This window comes from Mycteria americana, chromosome 11, assembly GCF_035582795.1.
Source record: "Mycteria americana isolate JAX WOST 10 ecotype Jacksonville Zoo and Gardens chromosome 11, USCA_MyAme_1.0, whole genome shotgun sequence".
Classification (NCBI taxonomy): Eukaryota; Metazoa; Chordata; class Aves; order Ciconiiformes; family Ciconiidae; genus Mycteria; species Mycteria americana.
The window spans coordinates 14,270,941-14,295,300 of NC_134375.1; the positions used below are offsets into that span (position 1 = coordinate 14,270,941).

The 24,360-nt window shown below is 40.4% G+C and overlaps 1 protein-coding gene across 2 annotated transcripts in view; it reads left to right on the plus strand.

Annotated features, from left to right (window-relative positions):
• PDZRN3 (PDZ domain containing ring finger 3) overlaps positions 1-24,360 on the plus strand; it is a 148,372-nt gene that overhangs the window by 91,210 nt on the left and 32,802 nt on the right. The window contains exon 1 of one of the 2 annotated variants that reach the window (XM_075514326.1): positions 22,099-22,356. The exons of the other annotated variant lie outside the window; for it this stretch is intronic. Within the exon in view, the coding sequence (XP_075370441.1) occupies positions 22,288-22,356 (69 nt within the window). The 5' untranslated portion in view covers positions 22,099-22,287. Of the gene's footprint in view, positions 1-22,098; positions 22,357-24,360 lie in introns of those variants that run through there. 2 annotated transcript variants of the gene reach the window in all.

Consider the following 24,360-nt stretch of genomic DNA (forward strand, 5'->3'; position numbering starts at 1 on the left):
TGTGGGAAGGTCAGGCTTTGAACAAAGATGGTAGAAAAATAGTTGAAAAAATTTTACAGGGTTTTCAAAATCATTTTTACACTAACTTTCATAAAATGTTGAATGTTTTGGTCCTGAAAGAGGAAAAGGAGAGGACCTCCTGCATGTCTGAAGGAGCAGGTGGAAGTAGAAACTCATTGAACTTCAGGCAAAGGATGAGAGTCTGGAGCCTGTGAGGAGAACTGGGATTTGGGCTGGCTGTAAAGGAAGCGTTTCTTCTGTTTTAGAGGAGGCGGCAGGGAGTGACCTGTTACTCATCTCTAGCCCTCAGGCTGCTGGCTCTACCACTAAATTAGACCTTTTAAAATAAATGAGTGCAATGTTAGATACTAGCTGGGGGTTTTTTTGGTTGGGCTTTTAAAATTTTTCCGTCTTGAAACTCCTCCAAACCTCAGTATTTACAACCTACTAATAATGCCACAATATATGTATTTTTATTAGACTTTCTGTTGAACACTAGTCTAATACCTTTGCTTTCTTTATTTATGATGAGATTGTTTCCAGCTACCGTTAATTTATTTTACACAGCCCATGATGTAATCGTTAAGCAGTTGTAATGAAGATTGAAGGTTTAATAATGCCAAGTGTTACAAATTTCTATTTAATCATTCCTAAATCGATTAGTTACTTTCACCCAAATGCCGTGCCATTGAAACAGAGAGAGCTAAAGATACAAACCGCTGTGGCCAGTGTTTGATAAATGTTATTTTGGTGCAGTGGTAATTGAGTTATTGAATTTACTCATCTTCCAAATGATGTTTGCATTGTCTCAGCCATATGTGTTTAGGGCCAGGGGAAGGTCATTAGGAGCTTCAGACCGGGGGCATGTTTGGGTTAAAGTGATTTTGAACAGCCAGTGTTGAGGTTAGTCAATTAAAAGAAATAGCACAGAGAGATGCTACAGAAGGGCATGTTCTAGGCTGGTCAGTAGGGAGGTCCCAAAGGCCTGGTTAAAATAGTCTAAAGATTCTGTAAGTAAATGTCTGCTCCTAGCCCCAGGCTCTTTAGCCACTGACAAATTGCTGTGTAAGGTGTCCTTTGCTTAAAACAGGTTTCAGCTATGAACAAATTTCACACTTTTATGGCTACATATAGGACAAGCCTATAAAGGCCAAGGCAAAACACTGAATTCTAATACCTTTTGTATATATAAACACGGCCTTAAATGAACATCCTTAAGGGAAGATCAGGGCTGCAGGTGAGACACAGAAAATGTACGCAGGCTGCTCAGGCCACAGCGCATTCTGCAGAGCTGCGTTTGGTGGCAGGGGACGTCCTGGCTGCTTCGGTGGCTCACCCGTAGCGCGTGTGACCCGTCACCGCTGAGCCCTGCATAGAGATCAGCTCTATGTTCAGGGGATTATTAGTTTGATATGATTAAGCTGTTTCAGAGACACAGTGCAACGGATAACGTATTTATATCTACATCCTGGACAGAGCGCTTGGGAGTGCTTTGTTCTCCCGAAGGGTGCGTCATTGCTATTTAAGACTGCGTGCTGATGACCGCACCTCTGCGGTGGGAAAGAAATGGGTGGGAAGATTCCCCTCATAATTAGACAGCACCTCTCCTGAGTGACTGAGTACCAGCAAAGATTTTTAGGGGAGCTGATATCCTCTACTCTGAACAGAGTCACTACGAAGAGTAAAATCTCTCTTGAAGTGAAAAATGGGCCCACTTTATTTTTAATACTTGGCTAGTTGCTGTACGTGGAGACCATTTTTTAGTTCCAAAACACTGGAGAGAGGCTCATGTTCTCTAATAGTTCTGTTGTGCAATTCTTTAAAAACCTGTTGTTTCATAAATACACTGTTTTGTATTTGATTTCTGTCCTCTAAACACTATTTAAATCAGAAGTAATAATTTCTAATCTTGTAAAATGCCCAAAGCTTAAATCAATAAACATTTGATGAATACATAACCCGAGGACATTCTGTTTGGCTGATAAATGATAATTGTGGGAGTGCCTGGCAGCTTTTGTGGTTATACCTTTGCTTTTATACAATTAAATGGCTGACTCCTTCAAACGCTGGACACACGCTTAATGCTAATTGCACAAGGAGTCAGGGAGCTTACTGGGGACAAGCGAGACAAAGACCTTTCTCTCGGTGCCTGTCAGTGATCCGCTGGAGAGCCAGGGTGGCCGGGCTCTGTGTGCTGGTTCCCGGGGGCCCTCAGGACACTGCGCCCAGGTCCTGTGCAGCTTTTTGGGTCACCACTCGTGTTGTCTCTAAAGCATCCCCTCTGCTCGCTTGCCCTGCCGCTCTGCCAAGGGCACTGCCCCACAGCCATCCTCTGCCACCCCACCACGTCCACTGCCAGCGCCCGGCTGCAGTTCAGCTCTGCCCTGGGCCATAAAGGCCCCAGCTGAGCCGAGGCCGGGAGAGCGTCCCCACGGCAAAGCAGCACTCCTGTCTCCAGGGGACACATAAAACACGCCAGGACACCTCTGCACCCAGTGGTACCCTAGCGACAGTGGAATCCTCCACAGTCATTCATGGCCAGTTTACGTCATTTTATGAGATCTGAGCCCAGTAACAGGACTCCTACATGATCACTGTAATAACAGAGCGTAGGACTGCCTCCTGGAAGCATGCATTACCTGTGAACATACCTCAGTCATGCATTAATACCAAAAACCCATCCCCCATCCCTGCACTGGCCATCCCCTCCAGCCTTCCCTATACTTTTCCTCATATCCAGCAAAGCCACCCCAAAGTATATGTGTACATGTAGTTTCTTCCTCCTCCATCTACCCTGTTCTAGAAGCCGCACCGCCAGTAAATCAAACCTGGTTTGTGTATTGCACAATCTCAAGAGGAGAGGGGTCATTACGTACAGAATGGTATTCTGTCCTGTAGTTGGTAGCTGCTGAGTCATTTTCAACCTCTGCAGTTGCTCTACCATATGCCAAATTTGTAAAATCTTGTTCACATTTTTTTTTCCTCCCTTCACCAGAGAACAGCTCTTTAGGGGAGAAACATGGAGCTGACAATTACACTGCTTCCTGCTGTGAATAAACTGTAGGACATCCCTAGCCATCAGGCTTTACAGGGAGACTTAAGAAGTATCTTTAGCCTTTCTTCCCTGTGTTGATGAAGTTACAAAGTGAGGCACAAGCAGTTTGACTATAAGATTAGAAATCAGCCAGGAAAAATGATTCTGTTTTAATGTACTGTGGTTCCTTTATGTTGACTCCTGCATCACTCAGGCAGAAATGATGGGAAAAAAGTGGGAGAAAACGAAACACTAATTATTTTTATCTTTAATGATCACTGGCAAAATAAGCAGAGCATTTAGAGATTCTGGCATATATGAGATTGTGTGTATTTATTTTCTGTATTATTCTAGCCACAATGTCACCCAGGACCACATCTCACATGACAAGGAGCAATTAAAGGAAAATGTGTCCAGGCTATGCCCCTGCCAAACTGAATCATGACCCTTCTTTTGGCAGCCTCATGCATGAATCCCTCCTCTTGGGGAACACCAGGCAGTAGCTGATTTGCCAACTGACATGATACATACATTTTTTTGTGCATGTATGTCATGTTAGTGACATTACGCACTCATTGAAAACAGAGCTTATATCTCAGCATAATGCGCTATTTTTAATGTTGCTTAGATATTCAGAGATTAACAGTAAGGTCCAAGGAGAGAGGCAGTGTCTCTTCATAGGGTGTTTGCTTTGTTCCAAGTCAAAATTCACGGCCATTTGATTTTAAAACACACTGTACAATACATACAGATATAAGTGTATTAAATTACCTAGTTTGCATATAAACAGCTGCAGATATAGTAGCTGAGGGCACCTGGGGAGTTGTATGCTACAGACATAGGATTTTCTGTACAATTTATTCAATTAAAGTGTGAAATGTGTCTAAAAGTTATTTGAAGGGCTTTTGTTCTCCTGCACAATTTCTGCCTCCCACTCCCTTCTTTCTTTTGTGCCGGGGTCCCAGAACACAGCTCAGAAAGGGTATAATGAAGTAAGAAGTATCTAGGAAGGACACGCAGCTACACAGCAAAGCAAGCTTAGCAACGTCACTTCCAGTATTTCTGGTTCCTAGAGGAGATTTGAATAACTGTCCTGTATATTTAACATAAAGCTATTCATTAGAATTCAACTTGTTTATATTTCCTCCATAACATATTTTCTTTATTTCAAATAAAGACATCTCACTACCTAAAGGAACGTTGCAATGATTTATGGACCAAACCACAATAAACATGGTGAGAAACTTTATACAGAATCACATCCAATCTATGTAAATGTGTATTTAATTCATCTAGATGTGGCTACAGCTCAGCTAGTTCCAGCTGCCTGATCAGCTTGGCAATAGTGTTTATACAGCACCTGAACTGGGATTTTGTTGCCTCAACATGGAAGTTTACTGGCATTTTAGGCTCCGTGGAGTATCTGGACTGGCCTCCAGATACTGCTTCAGAGGGTTGCAAGTCCTCCTAAGTCCTGCATCCTATCTGCCAGGTGTGTGGGTGTCTTAAGGCATCTTAGATGGCACTGGATATCTACGTTTCGGCAAATGAACCCTGCCCTTACAGACTAACGGTGAATTTGCTGATTTTTACTTACTGAAGAAAACAGAGAACATGCTATTTACTTGTGAAAGTCACTCACAAGGCACTGAAATGAAGGCAAGGGAACAAAACCTCCAGATTCCCATGTTGAAAACATAGCTCAGTTGACGCTGTAAGTCCTTTATTCTGCAGACCAACTATACGAGCCTTTGCTTCCCCACCAGCAATTGCAAAAATTAAGAGAAATACTATCTGCACAGCAGCCAGTTTCCATTAGAGAGTCCATAGCATCTCCGCTTCAGCCTGCATAAATCTGAAGTCTAAAAAACTCAGTAAGGCACACTGTTTCTCTACAGAAAGTGCATCCAAAGACGCCCTAAGTCCCTGTACAGAGTGAGAGGTCTTGCACTTGCACTAAATGGGTAGGTTTTCCTCACATATTACCACCCAGTTCGAATACTATGCTAAGAGAAACTTCATGTTTCTTGGCAACAGAAAGCGGCTTTTGTTAATCCAAGTTTGCCAACACAGACTACGTATTCACAAATCATCCAGAACTGTCTCTTCATACCGAGTCTGCTGAAAAAGGAAAAGAACAAAACCTCTGGCAAAGTTAGAGTCACTGCTCCAGGAGCAGTAGCCCGTGCTGTCATCAGAAAGCCCATCACACAAATAACGCTGCTAAGAACTTGTAAGAACTAAGATTTTGGGGATTCCATCCTCAGTCCCTCATTTGTAATATGTCTGTTATATCAGCTGAAGAACATGAGTTTGAACATTTGCCTTACTTAAAGACCATCTCCGATCACCATTCTGTTCTGCCTTTACAGAACGGTACCTTCTGAAACTGGATCTGAGTCAGTTGTACAGTATTCTTCTATGTATCCTATTTCTCTCCTTGCTAAAGAATAACTGCAGCACAGAATTACACAAGTACTCAAAAGTATCATTCGTATTTGGAAAATTTTGCAATTGTTCCAGAGTAACCTTTTGTCCAGCTAATACAATGGCTGGGTCTGTGTCTTTGTGTGGTTATAGCACGAGACAGCATTAATTTTACCAGCATCCTAATATCCAAAGTGGAGGTAGACACAATTGATAAACATGAGGAGGTTAAACATGGGCCAGGTACTATATTCATGAAACCCGGCCTCCTTACAATTTCCAGAAAATAGAGAAATCAGGAAAAAAAGGCTACAATTTCAGACATGACTGCTTTGCCAGAATCGTATTTTTCATTTCTATCGGTCTGTAACTGCTTGGTGCTATATGCTCTTTATACAGCTAGAGAGATAAAGAATTGTTTTGTACTCCCTAGCAGGCTTCTAGTGGTTTCAAGAGGCAGGAATATCTACCCGCTGTGCGGTCATTCCTCCAGCTGCTGCTTATATGAGGAAAGATTTCCCATGCCTGCTTTTTTGCTTTGATGTTGTGTATTTTCCATGTCTCAACAAATATTTCTATAAATGCTCATAGCCTTTCTGCAGCGTAAGTGCCACAACAGCAACATGATTCCTGATCATTTAACAAGGTTAGGAGCAGCAATGTAAGCACTCAGATTGTCAGCAGACCAGGGGAGGGGTACTGGGTTATTTCAGAGTTGTGACACTTGATGGAAGGGGTGGAAATGTTTTTTCTTTTCAGTAGATCATTTCTGCAGTTGTTGATGGTATAGATCAGGACTTTCCAGGATAAACTTCTCAAAGTTGAACTGTTTTTCAGAGCCAACATGTAATTCACAGAAATTTAGTACAAGCAGTTGTTCAATTTATCGTCTTGGAGTGCCAACATTTTTAATAAACTTAACAAATAGGCACCTCATGGCAAGCAGGGTGACATTACTTATTTTTGTAATTAGACTTCAGACAATGTTATATTGTGTAGTTAAGGGAAAGGAACTTTGCCTCAAATTTCAAAGTGGTGAATCTCAGTTTAATTCTGCTAATGGCAGTTAACACAGATGGCTAAAAAGAGTAATTATCTTCTTTAGCTTTCTGCCACCTGCCACAAATGAACTGTTTTCTTTAATTGCTCAGAATTACTCTTAATCACACAAAACAGATACTTAAAGCCTAGTCACATATTGCAACTTGAGAGCAAGATTTTAACCCTAAGCACGCAACTTAAGAAATTACCACCCTGACCAAGAGCACAATGCTGGCTGTGTGCTGCGACAGTTGAAAAGATTAATCCTGTCTCTTCCAGGTAGGAGCAAAGTTTGCAGGCTAATCATACAAGTCCTGTAGTCCGATCCAAGTAATCACCAGAGCAACCAAGAGGCTATATCTGCAGTAGCAGGAGAAAAATTCACACAGTTTCTTCCTGCTGATACACTTTTTCTAACAAATGGTCTTTTTTTAAAAGCCACAAAATCAAATAGACTTTTCTTAAAAATTACTTCCTGGAGAACTTAAAGATGTAACATTAACTATACCTGATTGATGAGTCAAAGTTTTTTCAGATTCCTGGAGATATCTTAAGAGAGATAATAATCCCATTTCTATTGGGGCATTATTTTGAATTAAATCAACGTTAGGCATTTAAAAATCCCAACATGGCACCCTTTGGAAGTTTCTGGCTACATTATATTTTGTAATAGCAATTCCTGCCCCCCACCATTCAGGTGATGTGTTCGTTGGAAGAACAGAAGCTCTTCCCTTTCTTCTTTACTACTGTTCTTGATGTCTGAACTAAAAACCGACAAACTCAGCTTCTGCAGAAGAACTCAGAAGCCATCTCTTTAATTCTGCCTACTGAATCACCACATTAAATTGGAAAAGCACTAATGCAAATCCTGAGTTTTAGATAGATCTCTGTGCTTAAGAGAAAGGAAAAAGCACCAAATTTATTGTTCTGTGAATTATGAAGTCAGTAACTCTCCATCACCATTTCTCCCAAATTTGTTAGAGAAAAGTTCCCAACAGAATTTATACACAAGGTGATAAGAGGAAAATGAGGGTGGACACCTCTCAATAAGAACTCTTTAAATGAAAACCAAAACCAAGCAAACAGTTTCACTTCTCAGTATAAAATCATGTACAGTGGAAGTGATCTGTATGTATTACACCTTTTTGAGAATACATGTTGTTTTTAAGAAATTATTCCATTATTTTGAAATTAGATAAACTCACGAATAGTGCCATTTAGCATCTTTTTGCTCTTACAGCTTTGTATTTTTAAATGTGTGAGTGGCAGAGGGAAAGGAAATCATTTAGAAGCACAGACCTGGAAAACAGCCTTAAGAAGCTTGTATGTGTTCACCAATGTAAGGATAAACAGAAACCTAAAATATGACATTAGCACTGACTGAGAAACTCCACAGAAAAATATTTCTGAACTTGATCTTTATGGAAATTCATTACCTATGGCACTAATGTTGTAATGTTTATGCTGGGCTCCAACTTAGTGAGAGTTTCTATTTTATAAATTTCCTTTAACTAGTCTGACTCCCACTTCTAAGAGACCCTCAGCTGTACAAACTGTCTGTCAGTAGGTGTGAGAAAGAAAGGGTCTGACTGCATCATTGCCCCTGTGTATTTATAACCACAGCAGGGAAAGTGAGCCTAATAATAGTATTTACCTTTGTTACTTGGTAAATAACAAACTATTATTGGACAATTATAGTAAAGGTCAAGATCCACTTTCTTTTTTTTAGCCTTTAAGAAACATGCTTACTCTGTGTTTAGCTTCAGTTAAACCATGCTCTTCATGAAGTAGTGTAGTGCCGCAAACATCTGAATGTATCAGAGCTTATGACGTTGGCTTAATTTAACGGTAAAAGATAAGAATTTTTCAATGGCCCTTGCTCAGGTATCCTTATTATTATCCGGTTCCAGCTTTCATATGGCTTTGTTACAATAATAATAATAAGAGTTCATAAAATGTAGCTATTTTCATATAAATACTGTCCAAGTGACAATGGCTTTTTATAATCAGCTCCGGCGGTGGCCAGCAAACACTCTCTGCTGGGGTGTTGTTGCTGGGAGTGCACACTGCTGCAGGAAATGAAAACAACTTCAGAAGGAGAAAAGATTAAATACAATCAATCCATCACTGTACGATAAGTAACAGGCTTTTGGAGTTTTAATGGACTAAATAGTGTAATGTGTTTGGTTTGGTAACCACAGAGTTTAATCAAGCATTTTTAAATTTTTAAACAGGAAATGGCCTTTTCTCCAAAGGATATACACATTTGCAGTGCATAAATCAGATCCTGAGTCCCACGGATCCTGATCTCATGGTCTTTACCATGCAATTAACTCTTTTTCTGAAGAAACCTCCGGTCATTCTGGTAGTGTAACGTGATTTGATGAGTTGTAGCTGTTGTTTTTCCGTCATTTTGTTCCGTTCAAGCTCTTGCCTCAATGCTGTTCCTCTAAACCATTTTCAGGCTGTGGATTAGCCACATACCCCATCCCGGGGCGAGCTCCAGGTAAGGGGGTGCTACCTGAGCAGCCCAGCAACGGCATGGCCATTCACCACCCAGACCTCCTGCGCCGTGTTGCCTGGCAGACAGAACACTGTCTCAGCCAGCACTGCAAACAACACTGTACAGTCTCATCTCCTCTCACCTTTCATTTCTAACCCTCTCCCAAAGTACCACCGTGTTCGGTTTAAGCCCAGCCCGCACGGTTCTGCACCCCACTGCCCTGCACAGGTACCCTAGCCATGGCTGCTGGTAAGGGGAATGGGAAGGCTCACGTTTGGAGTACTGAGCACAGTATGGGGTTTATTTAACACTGTACAAATGTCAGATTTTAGACAGGATAGCATGTAGCTATGACAGCTGTCTTTTAAGTTATGCAAAAGAACAAGCTGAGGACAAATACAACTGCGCAGTGGCTTGTTAAAGGAATCTACTGAATACAGCAATGTTTATTCCTTCAGAAAACCCATAGTATCATTTTGCAATAAAATCAGGTAAAATTGTAGGTGCATGTATTTTCTGACATGCGTGCTAGATACCATGATATAAATACACATTACCAACATAAAATATGCACACACACTCACACGCATATCTCTCTCTTCTGATATTACTGATAACTTATGCCTTGCCAAAATGAGACGGAAAATTTACAAAACATGTCTGGTTAATATACCCACTCACGGACTACTTTTGAAAAATCTAATTCATAAATTATACATTAAGTTAGCAACTATACATGCATGCATCGACAGGATATTATTATGACGAAGGCAGCTATCTTTTCAAAATGTAGGGGACACATTAAAACACTATTGAGTGACAAGCAGAATTGGGAACCTTTCAGCAGAGCTTAATCAGAGACTCTTCTGGAAGCTAAAAAGAGGAGTGCTTGGAATCCCATTCTCTCCAAAGATTCAGATACCTCTGAATGTAATCTGTGTACAAATCCCCTAGCTTACAAGCAGAGGATCCCACAGACTATTGGCCCTGCTACCTCCTGCACAAGAAATATTTTCAGTATTAAAGCTTGAATTTAGGAAAGTCTTATTATCCAAAGATTCCCCCCCTTTTCTAATTCAAAACAAAACTAAATTAATGTTATAGTAAGGAAGAAAATACGAGTGCAGAGACAGAATATGTTCGAAACGCTTTCAACTAAACACTGAAAGTAAATGGAAAATGTTTGAAACATAAATGTTCTTATGTAAGTTATGGGAAAGGTTTTCTGAAGCATGCATTAATTAAGGAAGACATACTGGATAGAGGGAAGTGTTCGTGGCTATACCGGCGATACTGTGTGGAAAATACTAAAAAAGGTGGAGTTGTCTTCCTCTCCTTTAAAGTAGATTTCAAGTAGAGGGTGTTCCACTTCAACACTCTCAGATGAAGAATCGCTGTAGAACTGCACATAAACAAGATACCACTCTACTAAAATGCTTGACAGAAATGCAAAATAAGCCAACAAACTACTGGAGAAAAACAATCTAGCTCTGAATACAGCATTGCTGTGATTCCAGATTCTTGTTTCCTAATGATATACCAATGTATCTAGATAGCTTCATGTAGACAGCTTTCACAATAAAAATTATAAACTGCTTGAATAGATTTAATATAAATGATAGCAGGGAAACAGATACACATTAATATCCCCCCAAAATCTTGAAATGTTATGATTTTTTAAAAAAACAGGAAACGCATTAGAAAACTGCACCCATGGGTGGAAGTGTTTGAGCTAATAAAACTATTTTAGATTGTAACCTTCTTTTATAGCTATTTTTTTCATTGGCATTTGTTTCCTATTCATTTGCTTCTTTAGCACTGTCTTCTGTGGTATCATGCCACCATGACCAAAGTGACAGACTTTTGTCTCTGCTGGATTAATCAGTGTGTTCTTTGATCCATAACATATGCTCCTAGTAGACATTTAGCGTCAACATATTCAAGATTTGTGGTCTGGCAGTTCGGTGCCTGATGTTAACCTAGCTGATAGACAGTTTAGAGTATTTAATTTTTTTTTTTTAATTGAGCCTGCCTTTCATCCATAATAGAGCTTAAACAATGGAATAAAATATATGATGTTAAATATTTGGGTTGATATCTTTGCTTGGAGATCAATTTTTTTTCTGGGTGAGAAAGCACAGAGAGGCTGCCCAGACAAATACCAGATCTCCATAGGCACAGTGTGTACATTTTTATGCACATCTTAGGCACAGGGTTTGTGTATTCATGGTCAGGGAAGCCTGTCCTCACGAAAGAGGACATGAGCTCCACACCACCACTTCTGAGGTCCCGGGGGCCTGTCCAGGACCTTGCTATGCTGACACTGTTCCAGGGCATGGCCGGGCACTGTGGCCAATGGAAAAGCCCCAGGGGCAGTTCGTTACCAAAAACTGGCCTGCTGTCCTTAGGCTGGAGAGGGCTTTGTGGTGAGAACCCAAAGTCAGTCTGCCGGGCTGGTCCTGGCGGCCGGGGGGATGCAGGAGAGCTGCGGTAGCCCACAGCAGCAGGAGGAGCCGGGCTCCTTCCTGCAGCGCTCCTCCCAGCGAGCTGCCTGTTCCCAGGGGACGAGGACCTACGCGGGGCCGTGAAAGCGGGTGGTTGGTACCAAGTTTTATTTCCTCTAGGTGCTGTGTGAAATTGTTAAAAAGTTATATCAAAGGAAACTGGTAAAGGGCAGGGTAAAGAACAGGAGTAGGGTGGTAACCCAAGATATTTTTCTTTTAGTATATCAGTTAAATAGAGGATATGAATTAATGAGATTGAAACTATTTAATTATTTTTTCATTGAGAGGTATAGCATGTGATTTATGGCTCAGCTACTCCTTTACTGATCATACTGCTATAAAGTGGTGCGTAATATATTGCTTTCTACGATGTCGTGCACAGACAGAAATGGCAAGTGTAAAATGGGATTAACTGCCCTCAAAATAGGGCAGTTGAAATTACTTATACAAGGCCAGTGTCAAAACTCCCTTTGACTTCAGAAGGTGCTGAATTATCTCCTCATCCCCATCTTCTATGGCACGCAGGCATATCCCTGTCCATGGCAGACCTGTACAGGGCCCCAGAGTAATACATGTAGTACAGGGGAGAGAGGATCTGTTTTTTTTAAAAAGCACTGTCCTGCCATGAAGAATTAAACAGAAAATGAATGGAGAAACCAAATGTCAGCTGCTCCCTTAGACTACAAGGTTCAGGAAACTCTGCTTAGTGGGAGTGGGAAAAGACTGGCAGGCTGAAATGTAAGAGAATAATTGTATTATAAGAAGATTATAGGAGATTATTTTTCTTGCGGGCCCCAGATTTCTGCAAAAACAATCCTGAATTACATCCTACAAGGCAAAATTAATTCTCCCATTCCTCTGAACGATGGGGTTTTATTAACTGCATATTCATTTGGTGTGCACAAAATTAAAAACGGGCTTATATTACAAAACTTTACATGCATCTTCCTTTCATTTGACAACATGGAGCTCAATGTGATTAACAATGTGGCAGCTCATAGCAAGAAGAAAAATAATTGTTTTTTCAATATACAACCCCCATAATAATTCAGAAATCAATATGCATCCTCAGAGAATTTCCCCCAGCAGAGGTTTGTAGGAAGCAGGGTGGCCTGCCTTCATTTCCTTATGAATGTGAGGCTGTTGCAGCCCTGGCTAGCCTGGCTTTTTTTTTTAATGTTTAACTATAACCACTGGGACTGGAATCATAGCTTCTAGTGGCCTAGTATGAATATTAATAAGACACTGGGCCATGGAGTTCCTTGCTGATTTTGACAGTTTAAAGGATCAGTTAGTTAATTAGAAGATGACATGGCACATCGCATCCCTTGGCTCCATCCTGCCTTCTGTCTCCTCTTTTCATTTTCTTTTTTGACATGTTAGATTACATCATTACTTGTAGTTTCACTTGTTAGCCACACCATGAAATTAGAATATTTTAAGCTGTAATTATTGTGATTTCTCTCCTCTGCTGAGAACATGAAACTCAAAGAAAGCATACAGAAACTTGAATTTCAAAGACTTAGGAATACATGCTTGGTAGTTTATAACCTTCTAACTGCAGCCAATAAACAGAAAAAGATTTTAAGTAGCACAGAAAATTGTGTTGATCATCAGACTGGCAACTAATCTAGTATTTTAAGTAGGCACCTCTATCATCTGTGCTTTATTTGTGAGTTATTTAATGTTTTCATAGGTGTATTTCTCAGAAATCTAGAGTCTCTTCCCCCAGCCATGAATTGACTGTGCCTCTAGACATGTACATGCAATCCAGTACATTCATTGCATTGTACTATCCTAAAAAAAAGTATGCATTTCCTATCATCATCATAGTCAGAACAGACAAAGTAACGTGAACAGAAAGCACGGTACTATGCAGCAGCCTTCTCATTTGGGGGAACAACAAAGGATAACAAAGAGGGACAGGGGATAAGAAATTTCATTGAAACGTAAACTTATTTCTCAACTAGACCTGATACCCCAAAACAGACAAGCCACAACCCAAAACATAAAAATGACAAAATAACCTGAAAAGCTACAGTCATACCATAAATCATAAAACCTTTCAAGTTTTGCATCCCAGTGTCATACTGCAGTTAGCCATCAGGACAAAAATTCTGGACACGTAATAAGACTTTGGAAGAACCACAACCACTTATTTTGTGTATTACTAGATAATCTCATTAATTAATATTTGTCTTCTAACTTACATTCTGTCTGTAAAATTCTTATCGAGGACATTGGTCTATTTCTGCAGAGAAATGCAGAGAAACACATGTGCGTCTTACTTTCTCAGTAGGCTTGCCAGTCTGCAAACAGAAGAGTCTGCAGGAAAATCAGGATGCAGTTTATGCCTTGCGGAAAGCCTGCAGCTCTGGGGCTTCATGGGAAATTACAAGATTAGTGGGTAAACGTGTGTTCCAATAGAAACGATCATTTCTGGATTATTATTGGTATTCATCACTGTGTCTGATTGCCTGTGTACTTTCACATTTCTTTTATCAAGTGTTTATATTTGTGTCTTCATTTCAATACTACTTAATCAATACTGGTTATCAGAGTATGTATATATCAGAAATTGCAGAGGAAGTATATCTACATAATAGCTTTATGCAGTTAGCCAATACAATAACCTATGTAGGTAATTTATTTTTTTCATTAAGGTAAACATGTAACATCCCATTGATTCACAGGGCTTCACAGAAATACAGTGCTAATAACAGGTGGAAATCCATTGCCATTGAAGATAAAGCTAGGTGATGTTACCTGTAGAAGGAACAGAGCTGGGAGTTGTGTGCCCTCCAACAGCGGACTTTACTCATTGAACTAGAATTCCATGTTGAAGGTGAACCAAGTTAGGCTTGAACAGTGTCCTTCTTGTATCAGAGAAGGGATTAACGCATTAGAGTGTCTTTTATGAAATCAATGTTATTGCAATAGTATTGATTTCATAATGAAACAAGAAATGAACCAGCACCGCTGCAATTTCATAGGCTGGTGAGATTATACTGTAAAGAGGATAAATGGAAACCAGATATGACGCTATATTGTTGGTGTATTTCATACACTAAACAATAGAAAACCGTGCACTAGAGCCCTCGGTAGGACCTTAGCCATCTTCTGTATTCCTCCATAGTTTCAAGATTATGCCTTGGTTGGCACTGGGAAAGCACAGGTGAAGTTCGCAGCATAGGCACAGCCTGTCTCTGGGATTGCAAACCAGTTGGAGTCCCCATGTGCCTCTGTTACTCTTTTCTCTGACCCCATACGCCTAATCTGTTTTGACTGTATTTTTGCTGAAGCAGGGACGATGGCTGCTGCACGTGTGCCATACCCAGCAGAGTCCTGCGGTCACTGCTGGCCCCTCTGTGTACCCACACTGGAATTAATCACAGCCCCGTTCTGGAGCTAATGCCTATCTCCTTCAGTAGAAATGCATCTTTCCCAACTTGAAATACAGAAATGAGCACTTACATTTCTGTTGTTCCTAAAAGCCTTAAATCCCATTTCATTCAAGGTCTGGCCATCTTCTGGGTCTTTTCTGCATAGGAGCTCTAGCTGTGAATTAGCAATCAGATTCCTCATTGCCCACCTGAACCTAGAAATGAACACAAAGGCAAAACATATAAGCAACTGTTTTCATTTTGACTGCCATTTACCATTAATACTTAATATTCCCATATATCCTTTTCATCAGATGGTTAATATAAAACCTAATGAACCGTAGATGGCATTGCTGTTTTGCTCTGTTTCAAATTAAGTGTGGAGCAGTAAAAACTGAGAAAGGAAAGTTAATATCTTTTCAAATAGAAATGGCTTAAAATTCATAATATGAATACAGTAGCTAAAATACAAAAGTAAGTGAAGACTGTGATCCTTAGCAGGTCTTGGCAGTTTCTGGCCATATATTATTAAGCATTATTCAGCTGACCCTAAGGGGAGTTCATCTGGAGACATTAAGGTCAAAGAGTAGAAGCATTTGGACACAGTCAAATGGATTTTACACCTTTGTATCTTTCTGACATTACTGTTTTGCTTCACCAAACTCCCTAATATCAGATATATCCTACTGGGTACCTTTCTAAATCACTTCAATTTTCATTGTCCCTGGGCTACAGTTATATGATCAGGATCCAAAGCTATCACAGACTATGATATACTATTTTACTTGCTCGTTTGTATTAGAATGAGCTTTATTAGCTTTTGGGCACATGTCTATCAGTTTTAAAGATTAAGTATTATGTCAATAGTTGTTATGCAGCATTCAAGTACACGGAATCATTTTGCTTGCTGTAAGATTATTAAAAGTGTGTTATCACTTTTACAGAAAACATTTTTATTTTAAAATTAACCATCACTTATAGCAGTCTCTGCTTACCAATGCTATCCCCCTAAAGTGTTATTTCACAGCAAAATCAAAATGGGGATAGATGCTCTGTAAGTGATTTTAGATTTGAGAGCACGTGAACCTTATAAACACAAGTGTATAACTACCGTTTGACTCCACACTCCTATGCTTTCATTATCCACTTTCTTCCTTTAAATATTCTTAATTTTCTATTTTATATTCTTGTAACTGCTAACAGTAATCACAGCACTTTTACCATGTAAAAACTGACAATTTGTGCAGGCTTAAATTTGTCATTCTTCTTAAATAGAAACTAGTTAAATAACCCGTAAAAAATTACAGAGATGAGCTTGGCTGTTCCAGTATCAAAACCAGGAAATCAAAGATGCTTTTTTGCGAGGAAGCTGAGGTTTCAGCTAACGTGAAAGAAGCTTTTAGAGCACAAATCCAGCCTGTAATCAGATATTCTCAATTCCTTCCCAGTCTTCCGTACTTTTGGTTGTGTGGTTTGTAGTGGCTGACAACATTGTGTCACAAATGGGAAAATGGATGAGGACAGTGCGTCGGGGATTTGAGCTAAAGAACTTTCTTTAAAGTGTGATCTGCCTCCAGGTCCCTCGCTTGGGCATTGCTAGGCTTGAAGTATCACAGCTGGCAGATGGTGATTTCGGAGCTGGTTTACGATTAGGTGAAAGAGCTCTCCTTTTTTGATTAGTTCATTCTCTCCTCAGTAGCTAAAACCCTGTTTCACCCACTTCCATCACAGTGTCATCACTGTAAACCTAGCGCGTACATCCTCTGGTTCAGAGATCGCCTTTTGTCTTAATCTTTGACCAAGACCTCTTGGCACTGCTGTCATAGACACCCAAATAGGCGGCCCACAGTAGGAGGAGTTTCGTACTCCATAGGTCAGCTCTTAGCATCCTAATTCTCCCCATCAGAAGGTCTCAGTGGCATATTAAACAGTTACTTACCCTATTCTGACCTCATCATTTCTGCTTCATGACTGAATTAACACAATAGCGTTCTCGTATCTACTAGCCTTGCAGTGCTTACAGTGATGTTGCTCTAATGTGCCTATAATATTACTGTCTTTCTCAAGTGGCATAAATTAAAGAGATATCAGACTCCTTAAAGAGCTTAGAGGACAGTGCAGTTCCTTCAGTGGTTTAACAATAAGTATCATTTCATTTAAGTTACTTCTGAGAATTGGAACTCTTTCAGAGATGCTAAGTGGAGCAAATAAGGATCTCAAGACTTCAACATTAACTGATGGGAATAAAGCCAACGTTTTACATTTGCTTTCACATCCTCTCTGTGGTATGTTTTAGTTTAAATATTTTGGCTCCAGTCTTGATGCTTCCAATGCATAGGCAGATTGCTATGCCCATATGCAAAAAAAATGCAGAACTGAGCTCTTTTTGCTGTTATGTTTAGAGTATGTATTTAATTGTGCCTGCACAATGCCATAGAAAATCCTGGTTTGCTTTCACATATTCGACAAAGGACTTTTCAGAAGGGTATTTTTAAAGTATATTCACATTCATTAAATGTATTATTAAGAATCCAACACTTCACAGCTGTCGGTGGACTGTAGTATTGAAAATTTGCAAATAAACACCGAGAAACAGAACTCAGTCTGAACACATTCTCAACAACGATGCACTCAAGCTTTAATAGAGGTAACCTAATGGCTATAATTAAAAAGCATCCTAACACACTTTGAAAAATTCCAGACACTTACTTTAAAGTACAGTTGTGTAGCACAGTGTTCTTTCACACCACTCTATGTAATCATCTGTACAGTTTCCTGACTTCTGTTTATATAACACACGAATGTGAGAATTATTTATAAAGTCACAGCTGTTCTCTTTCCTAGCCTTTGTTTCTCACAAGTCTTAAATATTTGTAAAAACAAGAAAAGTAATTAAAGTATTGATACATTAAGCAAACATTTCCCCAATCGCACAGCTTAAATAGGAATCATTTGTTTAAACAGAACTTGCTAAGTACACGTACAAAAATATACTGTTAAATAGTCACTACATACTAGGAAAGCCAACTTGCATTTAAAGAAACAAAATAAACAATGCCAAACCGTTACTAATATTGCAGTCAGCCACTCAAACATTAGGAACTCCCAGAACCGAGTGCAATGGTTTGGTGTTTGCCCAGATCTGTGAAGTAGCTATGTGCCATCTGCTCTTCGCACAAAGGACATGAGTTTATTCTCGCTGGTGGGAACTGCTGTCTAAGAGCCAACGCTTGGCAGCGTAAGTCCTTACCCTTGAAAAGCTGGCAGAGAGCGCTTTTTAGCCTTTGAGTTCCCTAATAATGTTCCCCTCCAGGGTGCAGGTCCCTCATGAGTGCTTTATTTCCCTCTTTATTCTGATTCACCATCCCGTGCAGACAGGCAGGACACCTCAAATGCATTGGTCTCCAGTGGATTCCCCTTACCTGCCAACACCTGACGGGCTTAATTGTAAAATAAATCAAACATTTAAGGAGTGAAATTTATACTAGGCTTGTAGTTACAAGCTGAGAGACTGTAGTTTGCAACTTAGACAAATACAAAAAGCAAAACCAGCGTGTGGTCTGTGACAGGATTCCCTCCTTGCCGTCACCCACCGTCTGTCCAGGACATCCAGCTGTCCAGGACGTCCAGGGGACGAGAGCAGCACCCTGCCCTTCGTGGTGGTCCATGCAGTCTGGCTGCTTTCCACCTTCTGTTCCTTGGGAATTAGCGTTTGGACACAAAAGCAAATGTCTGATAGTCAGAGCCAGGTATCTTGGTAAAAGGGATTTTGCAGACTTGGTCACATGTAATCAGTCAGGGAGCAAGTAATCTAGATAAATGCTAATGAAAGCTCTTGCTGGCACCCTGTGTATTCAAAGGCTATTTACTATTGTTCCTAGTCAGCTGGCTCGCTAACTTCCCATTCAGTCTGGATTGCTCAGGTTCAGCTGGGACCACTATAAAATTCACATTACACGTAATACAAGCCATCCACTACGCGTACGTTTTGTTAAGCTCATTATGTGTGGCACACTGGCTAGACCACACATGCCACATTGTTAATGCAGATGACCGATCCTGTAACGAGCTGCCTTGTCTGGACAAACCAAAGGAAGCCAGTTTACCTCCACCACGTACAGCATACGTTGATGAGGGTTCCTGTAACGCACTGGGCTTGCCTGTGTACATATGTTATAAAGCACGTGTAATCACGCAATTAACATCTACCCCATCGCAGTGGCTCTTTCTGGCTGCCTGGGTCCAGCAGCGAGGAGCACTGAGGAGATCTCTTTGTTCTTGTTATGAGTCCTCGAACCTCACAAAGAGCAATTAGGAGATGGAACTGCAGCGCGGGGGCCTCGCCAGACCTGGCATCACCCACCGACCTCGCTTATCGTGGAAGAAGTCTCCTAAGAATTAAACCAAAAACTTGTAGCAACTTTTTACTCAGAATGTGCAAACTGCAGCAGCTTAAGAGCTGACCAAATTTAGCAGATTTCACAGGGACAACACAAACCATCCCTATGCCAAACTTCAAATTCTGGTTTCAAATTATGTTGATACCTAAACCTTCTCAAAGAAAACATATCTAGAATTTCTTAACATGGGCAAACAACGTATTTTTTTTTTCTGTAATCTTAACTCTTGGAAATGACTGAAGCGCTTTGCTGAAATGTACCATTAAAAGCAAAAATCAGCCTTGGACAATGCCCAGAACACAAGTTTGCAGCCCAAATGTTTAAAGTTTGGCAAAGTACCGTAAAAACTAGTCTATATTAACCTGAGGCAGCACTACCATTTCTGCCTATGAGATGAATAGAGAAATACAAATTAGATTTCAATAATGGAAAACATCTCCATTGAGGTAAGCACTGGCCGGACTGTCAGGCTAGCTTATTTACCAGAGCAACGGTGCAACAAAGCCAACTGCACCGTTAAGCCACACTGTTTGCTGCTGAGCAACGTGCTTAGGCTTTGTTAGCTGAAGAATCTGAAACATCACATTTATGGGATCGCTCCGCTTTTATGTCAAAACAAGTAGTCTTCTGCCAGGCTTACTCTCCTGGCCTGATTTACAGATTATCTTTTTGAATCAGATGAAATGTTATCTCATGTAGTCTATCATGTTAATATAGGAAAATAATAAATAGGTGCATTTCTGTTGCAACTAGAAATGAAATATCCTGCGTGTTTCTGTTTTATTTCTCATCAGATCCAGCTGCATGCGATGTCTAAAAAAATTCCTGACTAAACCCGGGCACGTGAACCGAACTACAACATTTAAATAGCAAGTAGTATTTAAGAAGAACCTTAATTGCGTGGGGGGAAAAAAAAATCATAGGCAACATTTTTGAAAGTTATACCTTAAGTTGCTTAATCAAATTACATAATCAAAAATTATCTAATCAAAGCCATAAACTTTGTCACAATTTCACCAGGGTCTTTTTTTTTTTTTACTTAATTCACTTATCATCATCTTTTCTGCTTTTAGGGCATACTAGTTCTCTCATGCAAGAACTTTCCAGTTGTTCAAGATCCACAGCCACTGGCTGTCAACCAACTTTGGAAAAGCCCATAGTATGTGGTTGGCATATCTAACCAGGGATAGCCTGAATCGTTCTTCAGCTTAGAGGGCCAGCAGTAAGATCCAGGCTACCTCTGTCTTGCTCTAACCTTGCAAGTTCTACCACCATCGCACCGGTAATCTCGTCAGGGAAACGTCACAGTCACAGCACAGGGATGGAGTCCCTGTCTGCTTTCAGATGTTTGGCAGGGATTTGAAGACGTCTCCTTTCTTTCTTTTCCTCTAGGTAGGTAGATTTTGCTACCAAAACACAGTCTCAGAGTTAAGGGACCCCTTCTTGTCACAGTCTCTATTTACTAAAGTTTAGTACTAAAACATACGGACAGCATGAACCACATTTCAGCAGCTGACCATTTTAATGCAAATTGTCAGTCGGTACAATTGTAGCAATAGCTGGGTATCCTACAAGATACCTATGTACAGAGTTTGGACATAAAAGCTGCGGATGAGCCTTGCACAACATTTCTGTCGCCATCCACAGAAACTTGCTAAGCCAACAGTCAGAAAGCAGTTGGAGAACCCCAGCACGAGATGCAGGCCCTCTGCCCTGCAACGCCTGTATCGGAATTACACTCTTGGTCTCATTCCTAGCTACTCTGTCATCTTCTCTTCTTTATAGCAGAATGAATCAAAGTAAGGATTATAAAAACGCACACTTTCTGAATGCTTAAACAATTAGAAACAGTGTGATCAATCCAAACTCATAACACAAGGTAGTGTTTCCTACAGACTGGAAAATATCCATAAAGCTTATAACTTATGAGTACTTTTCTAGTTCATTGGGCAGTTCACTAGTGTTTTATCCTTTACATCTATGGCACAGGTTCAGTGTGGATCTAGGCACTCAAATACTGAATAGTCATAACTGCTATACTTATTGTATATCTTTCTATAATCTGGTAAAGTTTATATTTTTGATACAACAATATGTGAACCTATCATTTACATTCTTGAAATACAATGAGAGTCAGTAACATAGATGGCCATTTTTCACTTGGTATAAATATTAATCTAAAGTTAATCTATAAATATTAATCCAAAGCACTCTTTTTTTTTTCTAAACCCACATACATTCACATATATCTCTCTTGCTTTGTAGCCAAGTCCTAAGGCTGCACACAGGCTTTCAGGGATAGAGATGGCCTTTCTCTGTTGTGTTTGTTAAATGCCTAGTTCAGTCATCTCCTGCTATAAAACAGGCTTTCAGATGCCACCACAGTATGAGAGAAAAATAAATGCTACTAAGCATATTCAACTTTGCCGCAGCCACTGCTGAGTTTTGTACCGTTACATTCATTTCATTGTGACTTACATTTAAACTGTACTTCTAGCCTGCTTAAATACGCTACGAATTATCCTGAGGGACCACAGTAAAATGTAGTCATGTTTATTTGTAATTGCTACAAAATGGTTTACAAAATTGTTAGTGTCTTTTATTATGCCTGCTACTGAAGCACTTGCCTGTTAATTAGAGAAATTTCAGCTGTCATAGCTGGCAATTATAGCTTCTGTATCAGTGTCTGTTATGAATAGTCAATGAGAGCTGATTAATATGCATGAGTAGCAGTATATAGCGTGTGCATTGGCGCACAGTGCCGCAGCCGGAGCGGCGCGGCAGAGGGAGTGCTGCGTGCTGCCAGGGAAGGAGGGAGAGCACGAAGGAGAAGAGCACCGTTGCTCTGCAGCACCCTGTGCGATACCACTGTGAACTGTGCGGTCTGGCCAGCCCACCCAGGGGTTTCCAGGATATCTGCATGCATGCTTGTTATCAGAGACTCCTGGGGCTGCTCTGCTGAATAAGGAAGATTATTTCTGCCACTTATTTAAACATGGGATGCAGTCTGTGCACCCTACAGAAGCAAGAAGAACAGTACAAGTTACTGTATGAAGTTTGTCAGGTAAAGGATTAGATTTCATTTCTAAAAGCAAATGTTTTCTTTTAGGCTTGTGACCGCTGTTAATGACAGGGAAAATGGAATACCAAAAACTGCTTATACCAGTGGAAATGAAAGGGGGGTTGCCTTATGTGATATGTGTGTGATAATGATTATGTTTTTATGATGTACCTTCCCATTCACATTTGCAGAACATCAAATATTTAAATGTATGCCATTATACATCAAACTTTTTAGAAAACTTTACATCACCAAATACGACTGTAGCATGTATTAGGCAAAATTTCTTGACAAGGGTCATAGCTTGGTCGCACACTCTTTGAACAAGTTAGGAAAGACATGCAAGGAAGGGTTTGTATCTGTTTACAAGCACATACAGACATTTCTTTCTGTGCAATGCATTCATTCAGTGCTCAGTCCAGTCTTTAGGTGCCTGTTCTGGCCAATATAAGTGTATGTCTAGTTGTTGTAGTTTTTGCTGTAGAAATACCAGAGAATTGACAGCAGATCAAAACTACTACTCTACAGATCTTTTTATGTCAAATTATTCATAGTAAGCATGTGATGTTTTCTAAAAAAGTGATAACACCCATCTGTTACAAAAATGTTGTTTCCTATGTTTCTGTTTTTCCTTCTGTCTGTATTATCTCCCTCTCTGAAATTTCTTACTCTGTCACATCTGAAGTATGATTTGGACCAAAACAGCGTGATGGAACCAGATGCAAAGTGATGGCCAGGTGTTCAGGGACGTACTCCAACTGACCTCTTTTGAAATAATCACAGGCAGTAAGCTTACAGTTAACCTCTGAAAACATGAAGTGGGTTGTCTGTACAAACACTCCAGATAAACAGAAACTACCCAGATCCTTCAAGCTGTACTTTAGCACCTTGCCGTTCCTAAGGTGGTTTAGAATAAGTGACAATTACCGCGGTCGCGGGAGCGTCGGGCCGGTTGACGTTTGCCAGCGCTGTCGTGTTGTGCGCTCGCCGGCAGAGGGAATTGCTCAGCAGTGCACGGGAGTGAAAGAAATCCTGTGTCTTTGCTGCGTTACCACCTGCATCCGATCTCGGATACTGATGTCACGGACAACAAAGTGAATAAAACATGCGGTTTGTATGTTATGCTAGTAGGGAAGTGATTAAATTTTAAACACATAGTTTTGATCTAGTTCTCGCTCGCTCACCCAAAGGACACTGACACTTCGTGGAAGAAAAAAACTTGTGACAGCAAATAGGAAGACATGTTTACTGTCATTTCTATTTATACTAACTCACTTCCACTTGCTAAGCTGCTATGCATGTGATGGGGGGAAGAATTTGAGAGAAAGGTAATCAGATTTTTCGGACGTTATTCTGTACTGAGAGCTAGTTTCAGATGCTGCTTGCAACAGCAGACCTGGTGCCAGGTAATGTTTGTGCAAATACTCCGTTCAGGTCTAGCAGTGGCTCTGGTAATAGTTACTTATCCCTCAAGGTCGCCAAGTTTTCATGCAGCCTGGGTTTGAGGACTATGAGTGAATCACATTCAGAAGTGCAACAACCAGAACAAACTGAGACAGCAACAAATTACAAATATTTTGATTGTTTAGGAAGCTTGCATGTTTTTTGTTGTGAAATGAAGGCGGCAGAGAACCTTTGCAAGTTACTGACATCTCCTAACAGATGCAGGACAACGTTCTTTAAATATGTGTCCTTAAAATCAGTCACAGGAACAGTCCCACTGATAGCTGAGATGACTAAAGTATCCAGTGCTGGCTGCAGGTGCAGGTCTCTGGCAGTAGATGGATTTAGAAATCAACCTGCAAAGTGCTGCAACCTTGTTTCAGCAATGTGTGAAGCGCAGTGCACAGCTCCCATGATTAACTTCAAGCATGGGAGTCCTTTGGGGAAACGTGGTTGGAATACCCTCAGCTTCCACAGAAGTGAGAGGTGCATGTAATCCTATAAAACTGGGATTTCTAACACAGTAAAACCTGAATTATTTAAGACTATAATCCCTGATTATTC